Source organism: Dermacentor silvarum, chromosome 7 (assembly GCF_013339745.2).
Source record: "Dermacentor silvarum isolate Dsil-2018 chromosome 7, BIME_Dsil_1.4, whole genome shotgun sequence".
Taxonomy (NCBI): Eukaryota; Metazoa; Arthropoda; class Arachnida; order Ixodida; family Ixodidae; genus Dermacentor; species Dermacentor silvarum.
The window spans coordinates 158460405-158480842 of NC_051160.1; the positions used below are offsets into that span (position 1 = coordinate 158460405).

Genomic DNA, 20438 nt, shown 5'->3' on the forward strand with positions numbered 1-20438 from the left:
GCCTGCCATTGGGGCTGTATATTCAAATGCCCCGCCATACGACCTGATGGGCATTTCGAGCTTTCAGCGCGGAAACCGCTGCAGGAAAAGTTCAGCCGTATGTACGGGTGTCGAATTCGCATTCCTGAACAGAACATACTTTCTGTGGAGGCCGACGAACGCTTAGGGCGTAGAGTGCTCGTCCTTTCGTCGGACGCCAAGCCCGTCGGCCAGCACTGTCCCACGAAAACAACTAACGTAAACAATTATCTGGCGGTCGCCACTTACTACTTTTGACTGAACAGGTTAAGAAACAATGAAACTACCCGCCTCACCAAATTCAGGCAAACGTCGACAAGCAAAGCAGCATAACATGCGAGGGGGCGTATAGCAGGGGAACTTTACGAGCGCGCCTTTCTGCACACTTCAAGAGCGGCATTGCATTGCAAGTGATAGCGGCGTCCAGGCCCGCCGCTATCGGTGGGCGCCTTAGGGTGGGCACTGAAAAAAAAAACGTATTTATATTGATAATGATCTAGTAAAATAGAGTTCTCCTTTCGCCATGCGTATATAAATTGATTACGAATTTTATTTTCGTCGAGTGAACCTAACTGTGTCTCGCTTTATTTCAAAAACGCTTTTTTCTTTCCCAATGTTTGTTCCCTCCAAACATAGTCGCGCTTCAATCGCTGCTCCCATAACTACCCTTGCTGATGTCGGTGACAATTCGTTCTGAACTGCTTTTCGCACGAAGCTTCACGACCTATGGGATCGACCTTGATTTTTCCACGTCGGGCGCCTCAGTGCAAAGCATGCGCCGCCCCAGCCACTCGTCCCACTCAACCGTATTCTAGTACACTCTAGCCGAAGCGCAGCCACGACCGGTCGTGAGCGCCGCGCATGGATGGAGTAAATGGAGAAAGAGAGCTCGTTCCTCCATCGTGCAGCGTAATGCGCTGCTGCTAGGCGGCCGGTTGAGAACATGCGTGCAATCATGGATGGACGCAGTGCCATATTTTAGCCGCGTGACGAATTATCTTATCTTACCAGTCATCGTTTTACAAATTCGCCTTGGAAAAATCAACAAGTCGCAAACGCGCTTACACCGCGCGGAAAGCATTAATTACATTGATTCAGGTAAGGAATACAATGACATCCTTTTTGTTCAGACGACTTCGGTGTTTCTGCAATTTTACATTCTGTTCAAACAGCGCAAACTACGACGGAAGGAGAAAATGGAAGTACACAGGAGTTGCACTGCTAGCTTCCAGCTGCGCTGGGGCCACAGGTTCGTCAGAGTCGAGACGCGTGAGGATAACTCGCTGCACGCTACATGCACACCACCAGAAAATCTGAGCCCGGCCCGGGACCGGGTCAAATAGCACATGCCGGGCCCGAGCCTGGCCCGAGCCCGTGAAAAAACTGCCGTACCCGGCCCGACCCGGCCCACGGGCCGGGCCGGGCCTGGGCTTTCGGGCAAGTCCGAGCCCGTGCAGGGCTCTATTTTGCGCTAGCTGATTCCAACATGCGCCTTAACACTTGATCGGCAACTGTCAGTGGTGCTGCCAGTGGGGAGGGTGCCCATTGCGAAATACTTGGCGCTCGCGCTAACGCGCTTTCTAATGACACTTTTAGCGTAAAACGAAGAAAGCCTTGTGTTTTGCACACCCGCAAGCTAGGCATGCTATGGAGAAATGCCAACCGGATGCGCGAGTGCAATGCCTTAGACAACACAATGACAACAGAACGCGAAAAATTATTGACGCTTACACGATTCATAGAAGGGGGCCCTCTAGCGTCAGCGTGCCATCACTCAGTTTATCTGATAAAGAGCTCCATTATCTGGACAATTTGATCAACTGATCGAGTGACTTGGCTGTGCAATCCGAGTGTTTTGTTGGCTATTTGGCATCGTACGGAACATATATGTAACTGTTTCTCCCTTAGTAATTATGTTCTTTCAAATAAAACTTGTCAGTCTATGCCCATGTGTTTTATTTCTTTCCCCGCTGTTTAGCGCTGTTCCAAAAGTTTAATATGCATGAACAGGCTCAGTTTTCAACCTTTCTGAATACGAAGGAACGTCAGGTGAAGTTTTGTATGCCTAGGATGCGAAGTCCTCCGCGCGAGCATATATACTAGAGAGCGATGCTCAATCATCTCGACAGCAGAGCTGCCGCAAGGAAATCCGCGCAGAAAGTGTACGAATTGTTCATGGGCTTCATGTCTGTGGTTTAGGCGTATACCAATGAAAACGAGGCTTCGGAAATTCTATAAATAAGTGCAATTAAATGACTAACTAATCGCGCCTAAAAAGTATGAGTGACCAGGTAGCACGTGGCTCTCTTTTGTACGAAATGTACGATTAAATTTTCAAGTTACCTGAAGCACTCGGTATATGTCCTTCCCGGATTATGAGAAGGCGCTCGTTCGTGCAAGGAAGCGGCAGTTGGTGTCTATACAGCTTGTCTGTTGGCAAGTCCGCGAGCTTGCGCAAGTTTGGTTCATAATATAAGAGCGAAATAAAATAATCATCATCATCAGCAGCAGCAGCAGCAGCCTATATTTTTATGTCCACGGCAGGACGAAGGCCTCTCCCTGCGATCTCCAATTACCCCTGTCTTGCGCTAGCGTATTCCAACTTGCGCCTGCAAATTTCCTAACTTCATCATCCCATCTGGTTTTCTGCCGACCTCGACTGCGCTTCCCTTCTCTTGGTATTCATTCTGTAACCCTAATGGTCCACCGGTTATCCATCCTACGTATTACATGGCCTGCTCAGCTCCATTTCTTCCGCTTAATGTCAACTAGAATATCGGCTATCCCTGTTTGTTCTCTGCCACTCTCCACACCGCTCTCTTCCTGTTTCTTAACGTTAGTCCTAAGATTTTTAGTTCCATCGCTCTTTGTGTGGTCCTTAACTTGTTCTCGAGCTTCTTTGTTAACCTCCAAGTTTCTGCCCCATATGTTAGCACCGATAGAATGCAATGCTTGTACACTTTTCTTTTCAACGACAGTGGTAAGCTCCCAGTCAGGATTTGGTAATGCCTGCCGTATGCACTCCAACCCAATTTTATTCTTCTGTAAATTTCTTTCTCGTGATCAGGGTCCCCTGTGAGTAATTGACCTAGATAAACGTACTCCTTTACAGACTCTAGAGGCTGACTGGCGATCCTAATTCTTGTTCCCTTGCCAGGCTATTGAACATTATCTTTGTCTTCTGCATATTCATCTTCAACCCAATTCTTACACTTTCTCGATTAAGGTCCTCAATCATTTGTTGTAATTCGTCTCCATTGTTGCTGAATAGGACAATGACATAAATCATAGTGTCAATGTCAATAAAATCATAGTGACCGTAAAATCCCACACAGCGCTTGTGTCGCGTACTGTCTGCTCAAACTTTCCCGCCAAGTTGTGCTAGCCAACTCGCCCACCTAACGAAACCGAAAGTGTTAGTGCATGGGCATGACCTTTGAAAAATAGCACCGCAGCGGATGCGACAGCCAAATGTATAAGAATGGTTACCTAGATTGAGTAGACAACCAAATCAATTTACCCTCATACCGACGTTTATTAACGCACTACAATGAATACACAAGTAGACATGACTGGAGATGACTTCATGGTGAGTGGCCGGACTCGATGATCGTAGTTTTAATCGTCCACGTCGGAAGGGCTAGAAAGCCTCACGGTGTCGAGATCTGGGCCTTCACATACATCGTCGTCATCCGATAATGAAGAGGAGGCAGTGGACAGTGGAGAGGACGGAGGGGCTCTCGGGAAATTCCCGCGTCCACTCTGGCAGCCGGCCGCGTTTGCCGATGGCCCGTCAGAAAGCCTGGACGGGTGTGGAAGACTAGCATGGAGATTGCCTGGATACGGTGGTTGGCAATCCATCGGAGATGCTTCTGCGAGCGAAGCGATGGACCACTGCGTGGACAACCACCTAACGTGCGAGTACGGAAAGACAGGAGGCCAGGGCACCCACGGCGTGGATGGCGGTACCCAGTTCGGCCAGATAACTGTCTCCATCATCGAGCTGCTCGGCGGGGAAATGGTGGTGGTGCTGGGGGTGTAAGTGGAGACTTGGAATGTGGCGGAACGTTCGTCGTACCTACGATACGAGAGCAATGAAAGCAATAATTAGTGAAAAGGTGTTGCGGTTACGCTAGCAGACATATTTTATTGAGTAAAGGAAAGTTTTATTTGTCTATTCCCCCCGCTGATGCTCCTCGCCCATTACACAACAACGTCGGTCACTGTACATATATGTGTAAATGGCATGCGCCACTGGGTGGGTGGCCAAATAGACAGGCGGAACCGAAAAGTGAAGTCGGCATCAAGAGTAGCCGAGTGTGGAGAAATAAGTGAAGGGACCGGAAATTGATCTAAGCGCGCATTAAACGAGCAGCGTTAAATCACAGCGAACTAAAGAAGGGGCGACATTTTATTAAACATTGAAGAAAGCTTCGCTTATACAAACAATGTGACATTGTTTAAAAATTGCTCGCCTGCGCCGTAAGAAAATGTCGGCCTTGCTCGGGAGAAATTGCAATAAAACTGGTACCTTCATTATATTAGGCAATGTAGTAATTTATCACGCATTGTAGTTATGCTAAGAACGCTTCACCCCAACAGCGCGCTACCTTTAACTTGACGCATGCCGAATCGGTAGAATATAGTAACTCTAAGCTGAAGTGCTCTATAGTTGTAGCATTGGTTGGACAGCTGTGCTAGTTTTGATACTGGCAATGAGGGTCGCCAAATTCCTGGTAGCCAGAGAAAACTTAAACTGCTTATGCATATGGTTTATCTTTTCAAACTACAAAATATTGAACTAAAATCATGCAATGGCCCGTAGAAATAACATGTTGATGCGCTAACAGGCAGTACTCTAGCTGTTATCAGTAGGGCTGCCATAATGTTCGTCTCCTGCCGCTCTCTGCACACATGCACGCCTTTGCCGTCTACTGCCCGCTGCAGAATTTTGTTTCAGTACCGGCCAGTGCTGCGGCAGCGTGAGGAACACAGAAGGCCACAAGGCGCAGCTGTATGGTGCGCCAACGCGGGGAAGGGAGAGCAGAGCCGCTTTCTTCCGTTTCGCAGAAAACGAGAGAGAACCTAACCTGGATTGAAAGAGCTATGGGACCAAAGAAATGGTACATTTGTTCGTAGTGTCGCTCCTGAATCCAGAGAATGCCAGCTGACCAGCTGACGAATATTGTCGGCCGTTAGATCTTGTCGACTGCTCTTCATTTTCTTGAGGAACCGACAGCGAATAGCTTATCTTTGCTGAATAAGTTGGAATGCGTACGGCACGGGCGAGGCGGTTTGGTTGGAGAGAACTGTGCCGGCCTCTTGTTCTCATCTAGACATTGCAACCAGTTTGGCGCTTCTCGAGTGCGGAAACCGATTGAGAGCATTGCGCATGCGCGAAAAGCACGGCGAGCGCTGTCTTCTCCGCGTTGTCTGCCATGGCGCCATGTGACGCTACGAAGCAAACATTTTTCTGCGCACCAAGAAACGGCCTGCATCTCTTATCTATGAGATGTTCATCTGCAATTTTGGTGTTTGTTAACTAAGTGACCGAGCAGATTTCGTGGAGTACGAGCAAGTTCACCATCACAGCATGTCGCGCGACCGGGCTCTCCACGCTGTGCTTGGGAAGATGCTGATCTCGGCGCTAGCATCTCACGCTTAGTAAGCCTTGCGCTCCGAAGTTACCGCTAAGTTACCGCTAAGTTTGATTTACCCTATACAACCCGAATTCTAAAGCAAGAAATGCTGATGCACAGTTGTACAGCGTATTCAAAGCTAGTTATTATGAATCAGGCGTTCTGTAGAATTTGGAAGAAAGGAAGTAAATAAAAGGTTGAAAAAACTCATCCATCAGTGCCACATAGTAGGAAAGTGAATGAGAAATTAGTGGATACATAAGTTAGCAATAAGATAATGATCACAACTATTTTTATTCAGCTGTTTAGAGGAGTTGTATTACCGAACCTGCTACTTCAATATAGTACCAGAGTACAAGTTTTCTTGTTGAAGTGTTGTGCCATATCGTTAGCATTAATCACGCACGAAAAAATAATCAGATTTGAATTCCATAGAATTAAAGCCCTGATTTGCGAAACAGTGATGAAGTCTCTCGAGAAATTGGGTTGTGTGCGAGCATATCACTTATTAGCTCAATTTTTCCAGGCTACCGCCCCTACAGCCTTAGCGCAGATGACTCTGACACCCCTGAATCTTTTTCTCGTCGGTCAGCTTATAATAAATGCGCTGTGTTCATACTTTCCACCTGCCTTGCTCATTTATAATCTATTTTCATAAGTACTCACAAATACATGTGACAAGAAAGGTTTTGCGTTAGTAGAATTCTCCAACGCAAAGCAAAAGAACGCAACTTTCGCTATTGAGAAATTGCAAGAAAGTTTGTTATGTACTTATACGCCTATAGAATGTGCGATTGTTAATATGCGGAAGATACTCAGCTCAGGATTCTGGTTTTGTGTGTTCATTCCCTTCTGCAAAAGCTGATTATAAAAAATACAAAGCAATGCACATTTATCTGCCTCTTGTCTTGCCATGGCATAGGCAACAGGGGGAAATTCGCGCTCGTGACGCAATTATCATTTACGTATGGGGTATAGCATTACATGAATACCTTCTTCAGGAAGTGTCGCAGCAAGAAGTGGACCTGGAAAAGCACTAATGGAAAAACAATAAATGAAATAGATTTCATGCTCTCTCTGATTCCAGCATAGAGCAGGATGTAGAAGTGCTCGGTGGGCAAAGTGTAGTGACCATAGGCTAGTGAGGTCTCAATTCTCTCAATTTGAGGAGAAAGAGTAAGGTTAGTCAAGACGAAACAGGCCGACCTAGAGACGGTATCAGTAGAAGCAGACCAATTCAGGCTGATGGTCGCAAACAAATATGCAGCTTTAGAACACGAAGATGAAGATAGCATAGAGGTAATGAATGAAACCGTAACTACGCTGATCTCAGAAGCAGCAATTGAAGTGGGAGGTAAGGCACCAAGGCAACCAGTAGGTAAGCTCTCCCATGTAACAAAGGACCTAATAAAGAAACGACAAAGCATTAAAGTGTCAAACTCAAGAGAGAAGATAGAATATTCTGAACTGTCAAAACTGATCAACAAGAAGAAAGGGATATTCTAAGTTGTAACGTGGAAAAGATTGAGGAAGCCGCAAAATGTGGACGCAGAATGAAACCAGTCAAAAGAAAACTTGGCATAGCACAAGGCAAAGTGTGTGCACTGAAAGATAAGCAGGGTAATATCAGCAATTTCGATGACATAGTAAAAGCAGCGGAGGAATTCTATCGTGACCTGTACACTACGCACAGCAGCCAACCTACCTTCATTCGAAGTAGTGATGAACAGGATACAGAGGCTCCTTCTATAACTAGCGATGAAGTTAGAAGGGCCACGTGGGCAGCGGAAAAGCTGTTGGAAAAGATGGAATAAGAGTCAATTTAATCAATGATGGAGGAGATATCCTGCTTGAAAAGCTTTGTAGCCCTTTATACGCAGTGCCTCGCGACTTCAAGTGTACCAGTGAGCTGGAGGAACGCCAACATTATACTAATCCATAAGAAGGGAGACGTTAAAGAATCCAAGAATTATAGATCCATTCTATTGTTTTCAATAAAATATTCCCCTGGATAATTTCCAATAGAATCAGGGCAACACTTCACTTTAGTCAACCAAGAGAACAGGCTGGCTTCAGGAAGGGATATTCTGCGATGGATCATATCCACCGCATAAATCAGGTAATCGAAAAATCTGCGGAGTACAATCAACCTCTCTATATGGCTTTCATATATTATGAAAAGGCATTTGATTCAGTAGGTGTACCAGCAGTCATAGAGGCATTGCTTAATCAAGGGTACAGGAGGCATACGTGAATATCTTAGCAAACATCTACAAGGATTCCACAGCTACCTTGGTTCTCCACAAGAAAAGTAGAAAGTTACCAATCAAGAAAGGGGTCAGGCAAGGAGGCACAATCTCTCCAATGTTATTCACTGCATGCTTAGAAGAAGTATTGAAGCTCTTAGACGGGGAGGCTTGGGAGTGAGGATCAATGGCGGATATCTCAGCAACCTTCGATTTGCAGATGACATTGTCCTATTCAGCAACAATGGAGATGAAATATAACAAATGATTGAGTACCTTTACAGGGAAAGTCAAAGAGAGGCGGGTTGATTAATATGTAGAAGGCGAAGATATATATTCAATTGCCTGACAAGGAAACAAGAAGTAAGGATCACCAGTCAGCCTCTAGAGTCTGCAAAGGAGTACGTTTATCTAGGTGAATTATTCACAAGGGACCTTGATCATGAGAAGAAAATTTACAGAAAAATATAAATGGGTTGGTACGCATACGGCAGGCACTGCCAAATGTTGACTAGGAGCTTACCAGTGCTGTTAAAAAGAAACGTGTACAATAATTACATTCTACCGGTGCTAACATAGGCGCAGAAACGTGGATGTTAACAAAGAAGCTCGAGAACAACTTAAGGACCGCACAAAGAGCGATAGACCGAAAAATGTTAGGCCTGGCGTTAAGCGACAGGAAGAGAGCGGTGTGGATCAGATAGCAAACGGGGATAGCTGATATTTCTAATTGACATTAAGATAAAAAATGGAGCTGGGAAAGCCATGTAATGCGTAGGATGGATAACTGGAGGGCCATTAGAGTTACAGAATGGATACCAAGAGAAGGGAAGCGCAGTCGAGGACGGCAGAAAACTAGGTGGGGTGATGAAGTTGGGAAATTTGCAGGCGCAACTTGGAATCAGCTAGCGCAAACAGCGGTAATTGGAGATCGCATGGAGAGGCCTTCGTCCTGCAGTGGGCATAAATATAGGCTGATGATGATGATGATAACAGCATTACAGGTAACTTCACCGTTACCAACTACCCTTGGCCAATTCTATTGTGCGTCCACACGCACTGTCGAAGATATTCCAAAGCTAAGCAGTATGTTGAATGCTTCGCATGATTTCAAATTATATCCCCACCAGCACTCCGCATCTGAGCATTGTGAGACGCGTTGCATAAAGTCGACGAGAAACGACAGAGGAACATTGACCCGCACCTCATATGGTTACAACGGCTGCACATGCGCAGAGACTTCCGGTATGACTGAGGTCTCTTATCTTGATGCGTGTCAACAAGGCCGTGATCTCAGTGGCTGATACCTTGGCGTCAACGCGAGCTGAGAGTAAGCGAAGGCCGACTTTAGCTGTAAGATTTGCTGCCACGACGGCGAGGAAGCAGCCAGTGCCAGTTAGAATAGAAGTATGTAGCTTGGGCACTGTCATGTTCGTAAGCCGTCCCTGTAAAATGGCTGGCAAATACCTGCAGCCTGGCTAATCCTTGCGCATGCGCAGTCCTGTCAGGGTGTATTGCGTGGAGGGGTGGACAACGAAGCTATGCAAAAGATCACGGCGTCGCGCAATGCTTTTTTAGAGGAAGTTGCGTCACACATTGCCGCTGCCTTCGCGATTCTGCAAATCTTCCGCCTTGCGAACTGGGCCGAGTGTACAATTTACAGGCTCGCCCAGCTTAAGGTGAACACAAGAACGCGTGGCCACGCACCGTGGTGCGCCGGGGCTAAAAGCACGGCTGTGCACCGAAGCAAACTTGCGCAAGCGCATTGACGCCCAGATGAATGATTTCACGTCGTCGCCCGCTATGTATATGTGTATATATATTGTTACGGGGAGTATTTAATTAACCGTGAACGGCTAGCGCTTGCCTAGTCAAGACTGCACAGAGCGCACAGGTTCCAGCAGGTTTTCAGTCCGACAATATATATATATATATATATATATATATATATATATATATATATATATAGCGAACGCGTTCCCGCCATTGCCACGTTGACGCTGCTCTGCCCGGAACTCCGCCTCCTCAGCTCGCCGTTGTCGCATGCGTTCGATATCACGCGTTAGCTCGGCGTCTCGGTTGGCAGCATTCGCCCGCCATTGGCGCTTACGTTCCACTTCGCGATTTCAACGTGTAGGTTTCGTCGCAGCCGAAGCCGAAGTGCCGCTCGAGAAACTCCCGCCGAAAGCGGGCGTTGGCCCCGGCGAACGCGTTCCCGCCATTGTCCCATTGACGCTGTTCGGCCCGCAACGCCGCCTCCTCGGCTCGCCATTGTCGCATGCGTTCGATATCTCGAGTTAGCTCGGCGTCGTGGTTAGCAGCATCCGCCCGTCATTGGCGCTTGCGTTCCACTAAAACACAAACATGTAACCAATAATTGATAAACGCTTCAATACAGCGTCGGGATTAACCATTTGCTAAACACCGCGGCCGTACGTTTCAACTTCGCTGATTAACCATTTGTACGGAGTCCTTGGGCGTTTTTTTGTGCATATATTTATGTGTGTATATGTATGTGTATTCATGTTTTTTGCTTGTCTTATTAGCGGCAATCTCTTAAACTGCCGCTTTATTTCTATGCCACCATGTATTTTCATGCCTTGTATAGCCCCTCCTCCATGGGCCAAAACTGTTGGCCTGCAGTATTCTGAAATTTAAAAAAAATTTGTTGCAGTTTCACCCGAAAGGCGAAGCACCAATTGCGATAGCAAATTAGTAGAGAGCTATACGGAGTAAGGATAGTAGTTTTATCAGCTGTATAAACTTGGACATGCAGCAGCACCAGCAACACGCATAACTGTTGACGCCGTCGGCGTTTTGCCCGCATTCGCACCGAACGCGCGCGGCGTTTTTATATAGCAGGGAAGTAGTTTGGGCGTGTTGGTAGGTCATTGTAATTTTAACAATTGTTGATGTCAACAATTGAGCACGTTGACTCCTTGTTTCTCAAGGAGTCAACGTGCTCCTTCGTGGTGGACATGAGCGCACGGGAGTGCGGATCGGTCGGGTGGCCGCTACACTGCGGGATCGCAGGCTCTGTGTCCTGCCTGCGGACAAGGAGGGGCGATTCGTAGTGCTTACGCAGGCTGATTTCCGTGAAAAGGCCTCTGCGGCGGTACTTGCTGTGTTTAATCCTATTCAACGCGTTTCGCTGAAGAAAGTAAGGTCGCGAGCTAAGCAGATGTGTAAGGACCTTAATTTGGCAAACATTGTTAAGAAAATCAGTGGCACTGACGGAGACTGCCTAGAAATGTTTTTCACCGCCAAGACCCATAAGGATGACTGTCCTTTTCGTGTAATTGTCTCCGAATCTGGGACGTGGCAGAAGTGCGTCGCGGAATTCCTGCAAACGAACATGAGACTCCTCGACCTGGTGGATCCGTTACTTACCAAAGATTCTTCAACCGTAATCGACTTTCTAAATGTAGCTGACAGCGAGTGCTTTACTGCATTCTCTGTCGGCATAAAAGATTTTTACTATTCTTTGCCACAGGAAGGTTTGCTCTCTAGCGTAGAGGCGGCAATAGACGAGCACGGTGCTGTCCTTTTTTCTAACACTTGTGGTGTTAGTGGGGCAAGGTTTTTAGAGCTTTTATCATTTTATTTGAGGTCCACGTTCGTTGAATTTGACAATAACATTTACCTGCAAAAGCAGGGTGTTTGCATAGGCTCATGCATAGCCCCTGTATTAAGTGATTTGTTTTTAGCTCGTTACGCGTTGTGACAAAGCCATTTCCGCGCAGCTGGGGGACTTGGGCGTTGTTAAGGTTTTTAGACATGTGGATGATTTTCTGGTTTTTGTAGATAGATCACGTGTTGGATCCGGCGACCAGCTCTCTTGTAGACTGCTGTTTAGATTGTTCAAACCCTGCTGTTGATAGCATTCCTGCCACGTTCAATGAGTATTTTAGGCCACTCACGTTCACCACTGAATTTCCTGCGCAGGGCAATATCAAGTTTTTAGATTTGCGTTTGCATTTTAAAGCTGCACACGTGTGTTGGGTGTATGAGCCCAGAGCAAAGAAGCCACCCTTAAGGTACGGTTCTGCTCACTCAAAACTCATAAAAAGAAGTATTGTATGTTCTTTCTTGTCATGCGCTCTTTCCAAGTCTTGTACCCAAATGCTGGATGAAGGACTCAGTAAGCAGGTGGCTCGTTTGGAAGCAGCGAACTATCCGAGACACATCATTAACTCGGTTGCTGAAAGCCTGCATCGTCGAAGGAAGGCAACTTCACGCCTGAGTGAAGAGCAGAGAGCGGATGATGAAAGACGGAAGAAAGAACTAAGGGACAAACAAAACGTGGCTGTAATTCCTATTTTCATAGGGTTTCCCACAACCTAAAAAAAGTAGGGCAATGGTCAGGTGTAAACGTTGTCTTTACAGCACCTAACAAACTTTTGAGTTTGAGTGGGCTGAGCTGTCCTACGAGGAAGCGGAAGCCTGTTTGCGCTACTACACACAAGGAACCTTTTGTCACGTGCACTTGGAACGTAGTGTATAAGAGTCCACTTTCGTGTGGGGAGTACTACGTGGGCCAGATGGGCAGATGTTTAAACGTGCGGTTGGCGGAGCATAATAGAGTAAAGAGCACCGCAATAGATGGGCACCTGGCTGCCCACTGTAGAAAATGTGACGCGAAGGAACCATGCTACCCTCTCTTTAAACAAACTGTTGTCTATCGCCACAGGAATAAGATAACGAGGGAAATTGTCGAAGCAGCAGAGATAGCTAAAGGATGTGATGATTGTGTTAGCACGCCGTCTATTCTTTTATCCAACAAACAGCTTGCACTTTTGGCATAGTAGCTACATGGCTGTTTCTTTCCTTTTCTTCTTTCCTTCAGTGCGTCTTTTGCAGTGCCTTTCCCAGTGAGTATATATATGCTTACCAAGTGCAATAAAGAAATTGTTGAAAGTTAGCGCTCGTCCCGTGTACTTCCTCGTACTTGTGTCGTTTTAGCGATATGACTCCCAGTTTTTATGTAAATACGCATTTGGTGCCGCAGCGAAACGTCGCCTTCCCTCCCTCCTTCCCGTCACCCCCAGCCTTTCGCGCGACGGAAAAAGTTGCGTTTGCTCTCTATATATGGAAAGCAGGAAAGAGACGCTTAATTCTGCAGCCCTTCAGGGAGCACGGCGCAGAACGTGCATTTGCTCTCCGACGTGCGTTCGCTCCCCGTGAAAGCGCGCGTCCCTCTCGCCCTTTCACTCGCACATACAGCGTCCGGAGCGCGGCGACGATTTAATCGCCGTTGACGTCATAAGGAACCTCACGGCGACGGCAGAAATCTGCTTTGGAGTGTCCATATAATTGCTATCGCAATAAAAGAATTAATGAGATGTATGCAAAAATGCCAGAATGAAAAGCATATACAGGTGCCCCAGAGAGTAAACGGAGCGCACGAGCGGCGGCTGAACCAGGCGGTGGATAGTCGGGCTAGTTGCGGTATTGGCAATAAAGCGTCGCCATGACACTGGTAGCCAAAGGAAAATTCAGTAACCTTTGCATATGTGGCTCTATTTTTCAACCTACATAGCAGTAAAGTCATGCAATTATATGCAGAAATGAAATGTGTTGTTGGCTATTTTGTTTTTTTATTGCGATAGCAATTATATGGACACTCCAAAGCAGATTTCTGCCGTCGTCGTCGCCGTCGCCGTGAGGTTCCGTATGACGTCAATGGAGATGAAATCGTCTCCGCGCGCCGAACGCTGTATGTGCGCGTGAAAGGGCGCGAGGGACGCGCACTTTCACGGGGAGTGAACCCACGGCGGAGAACAAACACGCGTTCTGCGCCGTGCTCTCTTAAGGACTGCAGAAGTAGGCGTCTCTTTCCTCCTTTACAATCACCATATATGTAGAGCAAACGCGCCTTCTTCCGACGCGCGAAAGGCCGGTGGGGGGGGGGGGGGAGGGGGGTGAGGGAAGGGAGGCGACGCTTAGCTGCGGCACCAAGTGCCTACTTATATCAGAGGCTCCGGCAACAGTCACCAACGCCGCAGGCATTTTGTGCGAACGCTGGCAAAACGCCGACGGCGTCGACAACAGTTATGCGCGTTGCTGGTGCTGCTGCATGTCCAAATTTATACAGCTGATAAAACTACTAATCTTACCACAGAACACCCATACAAACTTAGAGAAGGGAAACTGTACCTTCCACAGTGCAACGAAAATAAGCGTAGCGGTGGCGTTGTGAACTAAAGTATGCGACCGAGAGATGGCGCTGGCAGAATCGAAACTAATATCAGCATCATTAGGTTGTGAGCAATATGGCCGCTACGGTAGCGGTTCGTAGGGCTGGTCGCGCTGCACGCTCGCTGGTTTGGGGCGTTTTGTTACCGCTTTCGGGGAGGTATTCGTGTGTACTGTACTCTAACATGACTACAGATATCTTCATTATGTCGCCAGGTGACCGAGAGGCCTCAACTGGCAATAAAACACTTCAAACAAGTAAGCTCACATTGTTTATTGTCAATGGTGAATGAGGCAGTACATGATCACAATTTTCGTACAGCTCAGGTGGACTTAATGTTGTCCGTCACTGAGTTTACAACATACAGAAACACAGATAACCATCTATTTATTGGGACCCAAAGCTGAAATCGAGCGAAGTTTTCTCATCGTGTTCGGCGTGCCGTAAAGCAGGGAGAACGAAGGTTCAGACAGTGATATTTATGCCGAGCTGCCCTCGTACTTGTAGTGCGTACAGTGCTGCTTGACGTTTTATATTCTCTGCGTTCGACGATTTCCGATAGATTAAAGAAAGGAACACAAAAAATTACTCGGCAAAAATGAACTGTCAGCAAAATAAGCTCGAGCTGCAATGTCTCATTGCTCTCATAACACATTGGCGAGAGGCACGAAGTGTAGGAGGGGGGCGTTATGCTAAATTTTACATCACATTTTCTGCTCTTGATATTTTTCTGCTGCACATTTAGTGTTCAGGTGCGGCAGCAAAGGCTTTGACACAAGTGGAGTACTCGTAGGGAAACCAAGGAACGTTATGGAGACAGCAGTGCTTACAAGGACTTCTGGAAATATTGTGTGAATAAACAAGGACACTAAATCAACATATAAGCAAGCCCAATTAATGCTCACAGATCGTTGGAAAATGGAATTTGTGGTTTCATGTTGAAAAAGAATCTCGGTATAGGTATTCAAACACAGCAAAGCGGTTGCAAGGAGATGAACACTTCAGTTGAGTAACAGAGGTGACCAAGGGAAGCCTCAGCTTGAAGCCAACGTTTCACCAAGCAAACATATTTGTGAGGGCCGAGACGAAGACAAGTTCCCACGCTGAGGTTTCCCTTGCTCGTTCACTGTTTATTAGCTGAATGTTAAGCTGAACTTATTCTGCGAGTACATTTCAAAGTATTTTTGGGAGCACACTGCGCAGGTTTTGTCATCTGCTGTTTGAAGAGACAGAAAATTTGCTTTTAGTGATTTCTCAAGTTTGTAAGGTGTGAAATAGGCTGGCCGGTTGTGTGAGCTTGCCTTTTCTAGCTATCTCTTATGGTGCAGTACTAGCCTAGTTATTGATTTCATGCAAACTGTATATGAGCCTCTTGTAGTAAACAAATGTTAAATCATGTGCATTTCCAGATCTAATTCTATTCCTAGCACTTGCCATGCCAACGTTCCCTTAGATTTTGTCATGTCATATAAATAACTTAAATTGGACCAATAATATAGAGTACGTCATTAGCAGTGCTAATCACATGCTCGGGTACTTATGGCGCAATTAACCTTTCCAAAGCACCGTCTACTTTAGAACTACAGCTTTACAAGACTAATTCGCTGGAAACTTGAATATGCATCTGCAATATAGGATCCCAGTCGTGTTACTCTTATTACTTCACTTGAACTAGTACAAATAACTATACTGTTATTTCTAATTATAACCGTACCGCGAGTATAACTTCAAGGTAAACTGGCCTAGCACTCATTCCACTAGCTAATCGCCGCAATGTCGGCCATCTTTTGCTATTTCATAAAATTTTCTATCACACCAGACTTCATGACGACTTCATACTGCGGCCTCAGTGCATTTCAAACTGCGTCGATCATCGCAGTAAGGTAGGAATTGATTTATGGAACACGAAGTCTTTCTTTCATGCCCCGTACATCTCAGAAATGGAACCACGAAGTATCATAGCCATCACAGATAACAAACTTTTTTGCAAAACATTAGCTAACATTGTATAATCAGGAGAATCATTGTTACAAGAACTCACTGCACTTGTTTGTTTTACTCTACTACTTTGTAACCACTCCCCTCTTTAATACCTGTGGCCCTGAGGGTACCTTAAGCAAAAAATAAAATGAGTTTCACTCATCATGAAGTGTCATTTCCTTAAAATTGCATTAAGCACTTTTGATCATTTTAAAATTCTTTGCATTTTCATGTAACAAATTATCGTTGTGAGGGAGCATGTGATACTTCGTGGTACTAATGCCCGTCAAATTGATTTGCAAAGAGCAGATGACAGAGTTTGTGCATTAGCAAGTAGGAGCTTGCTGCATTGCTTCTGTTCTGGTCGTCATGGCCATAATGACTGGAAAAGAAACAAGTTGGGACTCAACATGTTACTTCTCCGATTGCCATAAAATGCCCTTAAAAGCAACTAAGCTTATATGTAAAATTTCTCATTCTCGCTCGGTACGATACAGAACTGTAGACTGCTGTTTTCCTAATAGGGCTCACATCCCTCTATCTGGTAAACTTCCAAACATTTCATGGTGAGGCACGTAGTTCAAGAGGACCTGTTGTCATTATGGTGACAGTTGAGCTTCTTGTGGCTTAGCGTGGGCAACTTGCAGACCAACAATCTATCTTTTGTCCGTCTTCCTGAAAAGAGAAAGGACAAAGCCATGACACACATGCAAGCAGAAATAGGTGAAACAAAAGTTAGTCCCATAAATGAACAAATCACGGTTCTAGTTGAGGTTTTCAGAAACATACCGTGTGAGGATTCTGGCCCTTGATGTTACTTCCAGTGGTGACACGTTCACGATTGACTTGTACGTCCAGACAATAGAGTCCAAAGGGATGAGTCCAAATATGAGCAGCGTCTTGGAGGCTGAAGTCAAAAGAAAAAAGAGCCTCAATTACTATGGTGGAAGTGAGGGTGAGCTTGTGATTCATGTATGACAGAGAACAGTGCACGAAATGCTTCATGACAGAAAAACGCACAAACACACACACACACAACACTGTTTTGAGTGTGCATTTCTTTCAGTGGTGTCCTTGTGTGGGCTGTGCTTAGTCAAGTCTCGATTAGATGACAATTGTGTCTGCCAGATACTAGTAATAAACACAGTCATTTTATTATGTCTCAAATGCAGTTAATCTGACTGTATCACCGGAAGTACACTTGTCACTAATGTGCAGTGAATTTATCGCGGTGTATCATTTATGCATAAACAGCCCAAACTTTATTATTTATGCTGTACTCATGTTAGCAATTTTAGCAACTTGGCAGAGTAGCAAGAGCCTCGTTTGAATTGCTTTGGAAGGGCAATAACATTAGAATTATTACTATTTTCTACTTTTAAGAGATGACAGGAATCTGCTTTATCCGCCTCGCATGCAAAGAAATTCAATGTTGAAATGCGAAGCACTGCTTTTTTACTCACCGGCGCACAAGCCCAGGGGCTGCAAGGTTAATCCGCTTTCGTGGGTAGTCTTCAAGCAGACTGTGCTCGGTTCCAGCGATGAATTTTCGTGCTGGCCAGCACTTTTTTTTTTCGAGCAACCAGACGCAACGCGGCCAGACGCGGCAGATCACAAACGGCGGAAGCCGTGCATGCAGCCGCCAGTGAAACGCCGCAGCTGAGAAAGTTCACCGTCTTTAAACACGTTCGCTTGGTGGCAGCTATCGAATGTTGGACGCATAAACTGGCTGAGGTATTATTGATATCTAATTAAAATGAACCTGCGTGATGCTGCTCAAAGGAAACGACCACCCCGTTCGCAAATATAACCGCCGTACAATTTGAATCGATAAACGGCACGGACTGCAATCGATGCCAGTGGGCTGCCGCTAATCACATGTCAGTGAGGCCTGAAAACCTTTATTCAAGTAACGAAGCACGGACTTTAATAACAGAAGTCCAATAAAAACAATAGACTCCTTATTTTGTAAAAAAATGACACTGTAATTGTGTTTGTCGGTTATTATATGTACATTAATAGCTCAAATATTGAGTCGTGTTGAGCGCCCCTAGCAGAAAAAATACAAACTAAAGTATTCGACCAAATTACAGTAGCTCCACTTGCGCGCTTATGCTGGAACGCGCCGCGGTTGATTTTTCGCCCTCTGTGGCCATTTGGTGAACTCGAGAGTTTCCGGGGCCTGACCTTACTCCGTATAGCTCTCTAGAAATTTGGTATCGCAATTGATGCTTCGCCTTTCAGGTGAAACTGCGACAATTTTTTAGCATGCTATGTATTTATTTAGTCACTTCACATGTTGCGCCAACGGGCGGCGCTCTCGTTCTTATCACTTCGGCTGCCATTTCGTTCGTCTGCTCCTGGCACTCTCTGCTCCTCTGCACACGTGCACGTCTTTGCCTTCTATTATGCGCTGCAACATTTTTTTTTTCTGCATCGGCCGGTGGGCTCCAGCGATGTACGAAATACAGAATAAAGGCCACAAGACGTTTCCGCGCGGCTCTGTGGTTGACGAGCACGGGAAGCGACAGCAGGGCCACTTTTTTCCGCTTCCAAGAGAATGAAAGGTAAGCACGCGTTTTATGCAGTTGCTCTAGCGAATAGCCACTAACTTTATCGAAGTGGGTGTAAGACGAAAATAAGGGTATTCCGTACGCGGTATATTTCTCTGTGGTGTGTAAATACATCGACGTTACCTATCGACAGCAGCTTCTGAGACGAGTGAGTGCTAGTTGAACCGCTGACGGAAATTGCGTTTCGTTATATCTCGGCGACTGCTGTTCGCTTTATGGGATAAAAACTGATACTTATCTTTGGAGAAGATCCTTGAATGCTTGCTGCACGGACGAAGGGGTAAAGTTAGGGACTTGCCTGTTCTTGGTTAGGCATTGCAAGTCACCTAGATCTTCACAAGGTGCGGAGACCAATTGAAGGAGCACTGCGCTAGTGCAGAAAGCACTGCAAGCGCCGTTTCCTTCGCGTTCCTGCTATGGCACCACGGGCATTTTACGTTGCCCCGCGAAATGTGTCGCGAAAAAAAGAAAACGCTTGCTTGTCTGTTCTTATTTATCGAATCATCTGCGATGTGCGATGTTCGCGGTTGTGAACTGAGAACTAAGCAGACGAGCAGTTTTTGTTCAGAACGAACGAATTTACCTTCGGTTCAAGTCGCGCTGGCGCGCAATGCGTACAAAGCTGCTTACGTCGGCGCTCAGTGAGCCACGCGCTCCGTTGTTCCCGCAAGTCCCCCTGTGCAAAACAAATCGGTCTATAATAGAGTACTTTAGCTGAGCGCTTACTGTCCGCTCCGCTCAAACCGGCATATGCTAGCAAATGCCACACAAGCGCTTAGCAGGAACGCTATTGAGCTTGCGCACAACACTAATACCGGCCGCGGAATGAAGACCACATCCCTCGCTCCGCTACAAAGCGGACTGAGCGGAGCGTGATGCGTGTCTACTTGGCCTCTTCGTCGTTTTGCAGCCGAGTTGATAGCGCGTCGCTCGCGCCTCGGCAAGACGCGCTTATCAAATGCGAAATCTACGCAGTTCCAGTAGTATCTCAGAGCGTGAAATCTGCGCGGCGCGGAGCGTACGCGGCGCTCTGCTAAAACTGTCTAATAGCGAATGCTCCTAGACCGTTTACCGGTGGCTCGCAACTTTTGGAAGATCGCCTTCCAGTAATAGGCGTTCTGCAGAACTAGGAAGACAATGAGTATACAAATAGTTTGAACAAACTAATCCGTCAGTGCCTTATTGACAAGTGAATAGGAATTTAGTGATCAATATAACTTAGCTGTGAGAAACTGATCAGTGTTTTTAGACAGCTGTTGAGAAGGCAGCATTACCAAGAGAGAGAAAGAAAAGGAAAGGAAGACAAGGAGGTTAGCCAGTGTAAATACCGGCTTGCTACCCTGTACTGGGGAAAGGCGTAAAGGGAATAAAAGGTGATAAAAGCAACAAACAAAAAAAGTGAGGTTAAAAAATTCGCGCAATAATGCGACCCTATGCGCTACAACGTTCAAAGCCGGTCGCACAATTCACAAGCCCTTTAGAACTTCAGCAGAGCCCGTAAGGCCTTGAGTGCTGATGCCCGTCTAGACCAGTGTCCTAAAGCTTTTTCCTCTGTGAGGGGGCGATTGTCCAGTTTTTCAAGCGCAGTCGCGAGCACTTTTAGCACTTTTCTTGCCACATTGTAGCGGGGACAGTCACAGAACAGGTGCTTGATTGTCTCCTCGCAGCCACAGTTGTCGCAAGCAGGGCTGTCAGCCATTCCCATGCGGAAGGAATAGGCGTTCGTGAATGCCACGCCGAGCCACAGGCGGCACAGAAGTGTTGCTTCCGCTTGTGGTAACCCTGG

The 20438-nt window shown here is 46.3% G+C and overlaps 1 protein-coding gene across 1 annotated transcript in view; it reads right to left on the reverse strand.

Annotated features, from left to right (window-relative positions):
* Positions 1-3545: 3545 nt before the first annotated feature.
* Positions 3546-20438, reverse strand: part of LOC119457397 (uncharacterized) — a 29855-nt gene continuing 12962 nt past the window's right edge. Inside the window, exon 2 of the mRNA XM_037718976.2 lies at positions 3546-4096. Within this exon, the coding sequence (XP_037574904.1) occupies positions 3637-4096 (460 nt within the window). The 3' untranslated portion in view covers positions 3546-3636. The remainder of the gene's footprint in view (positions 4097-20438) is intronic.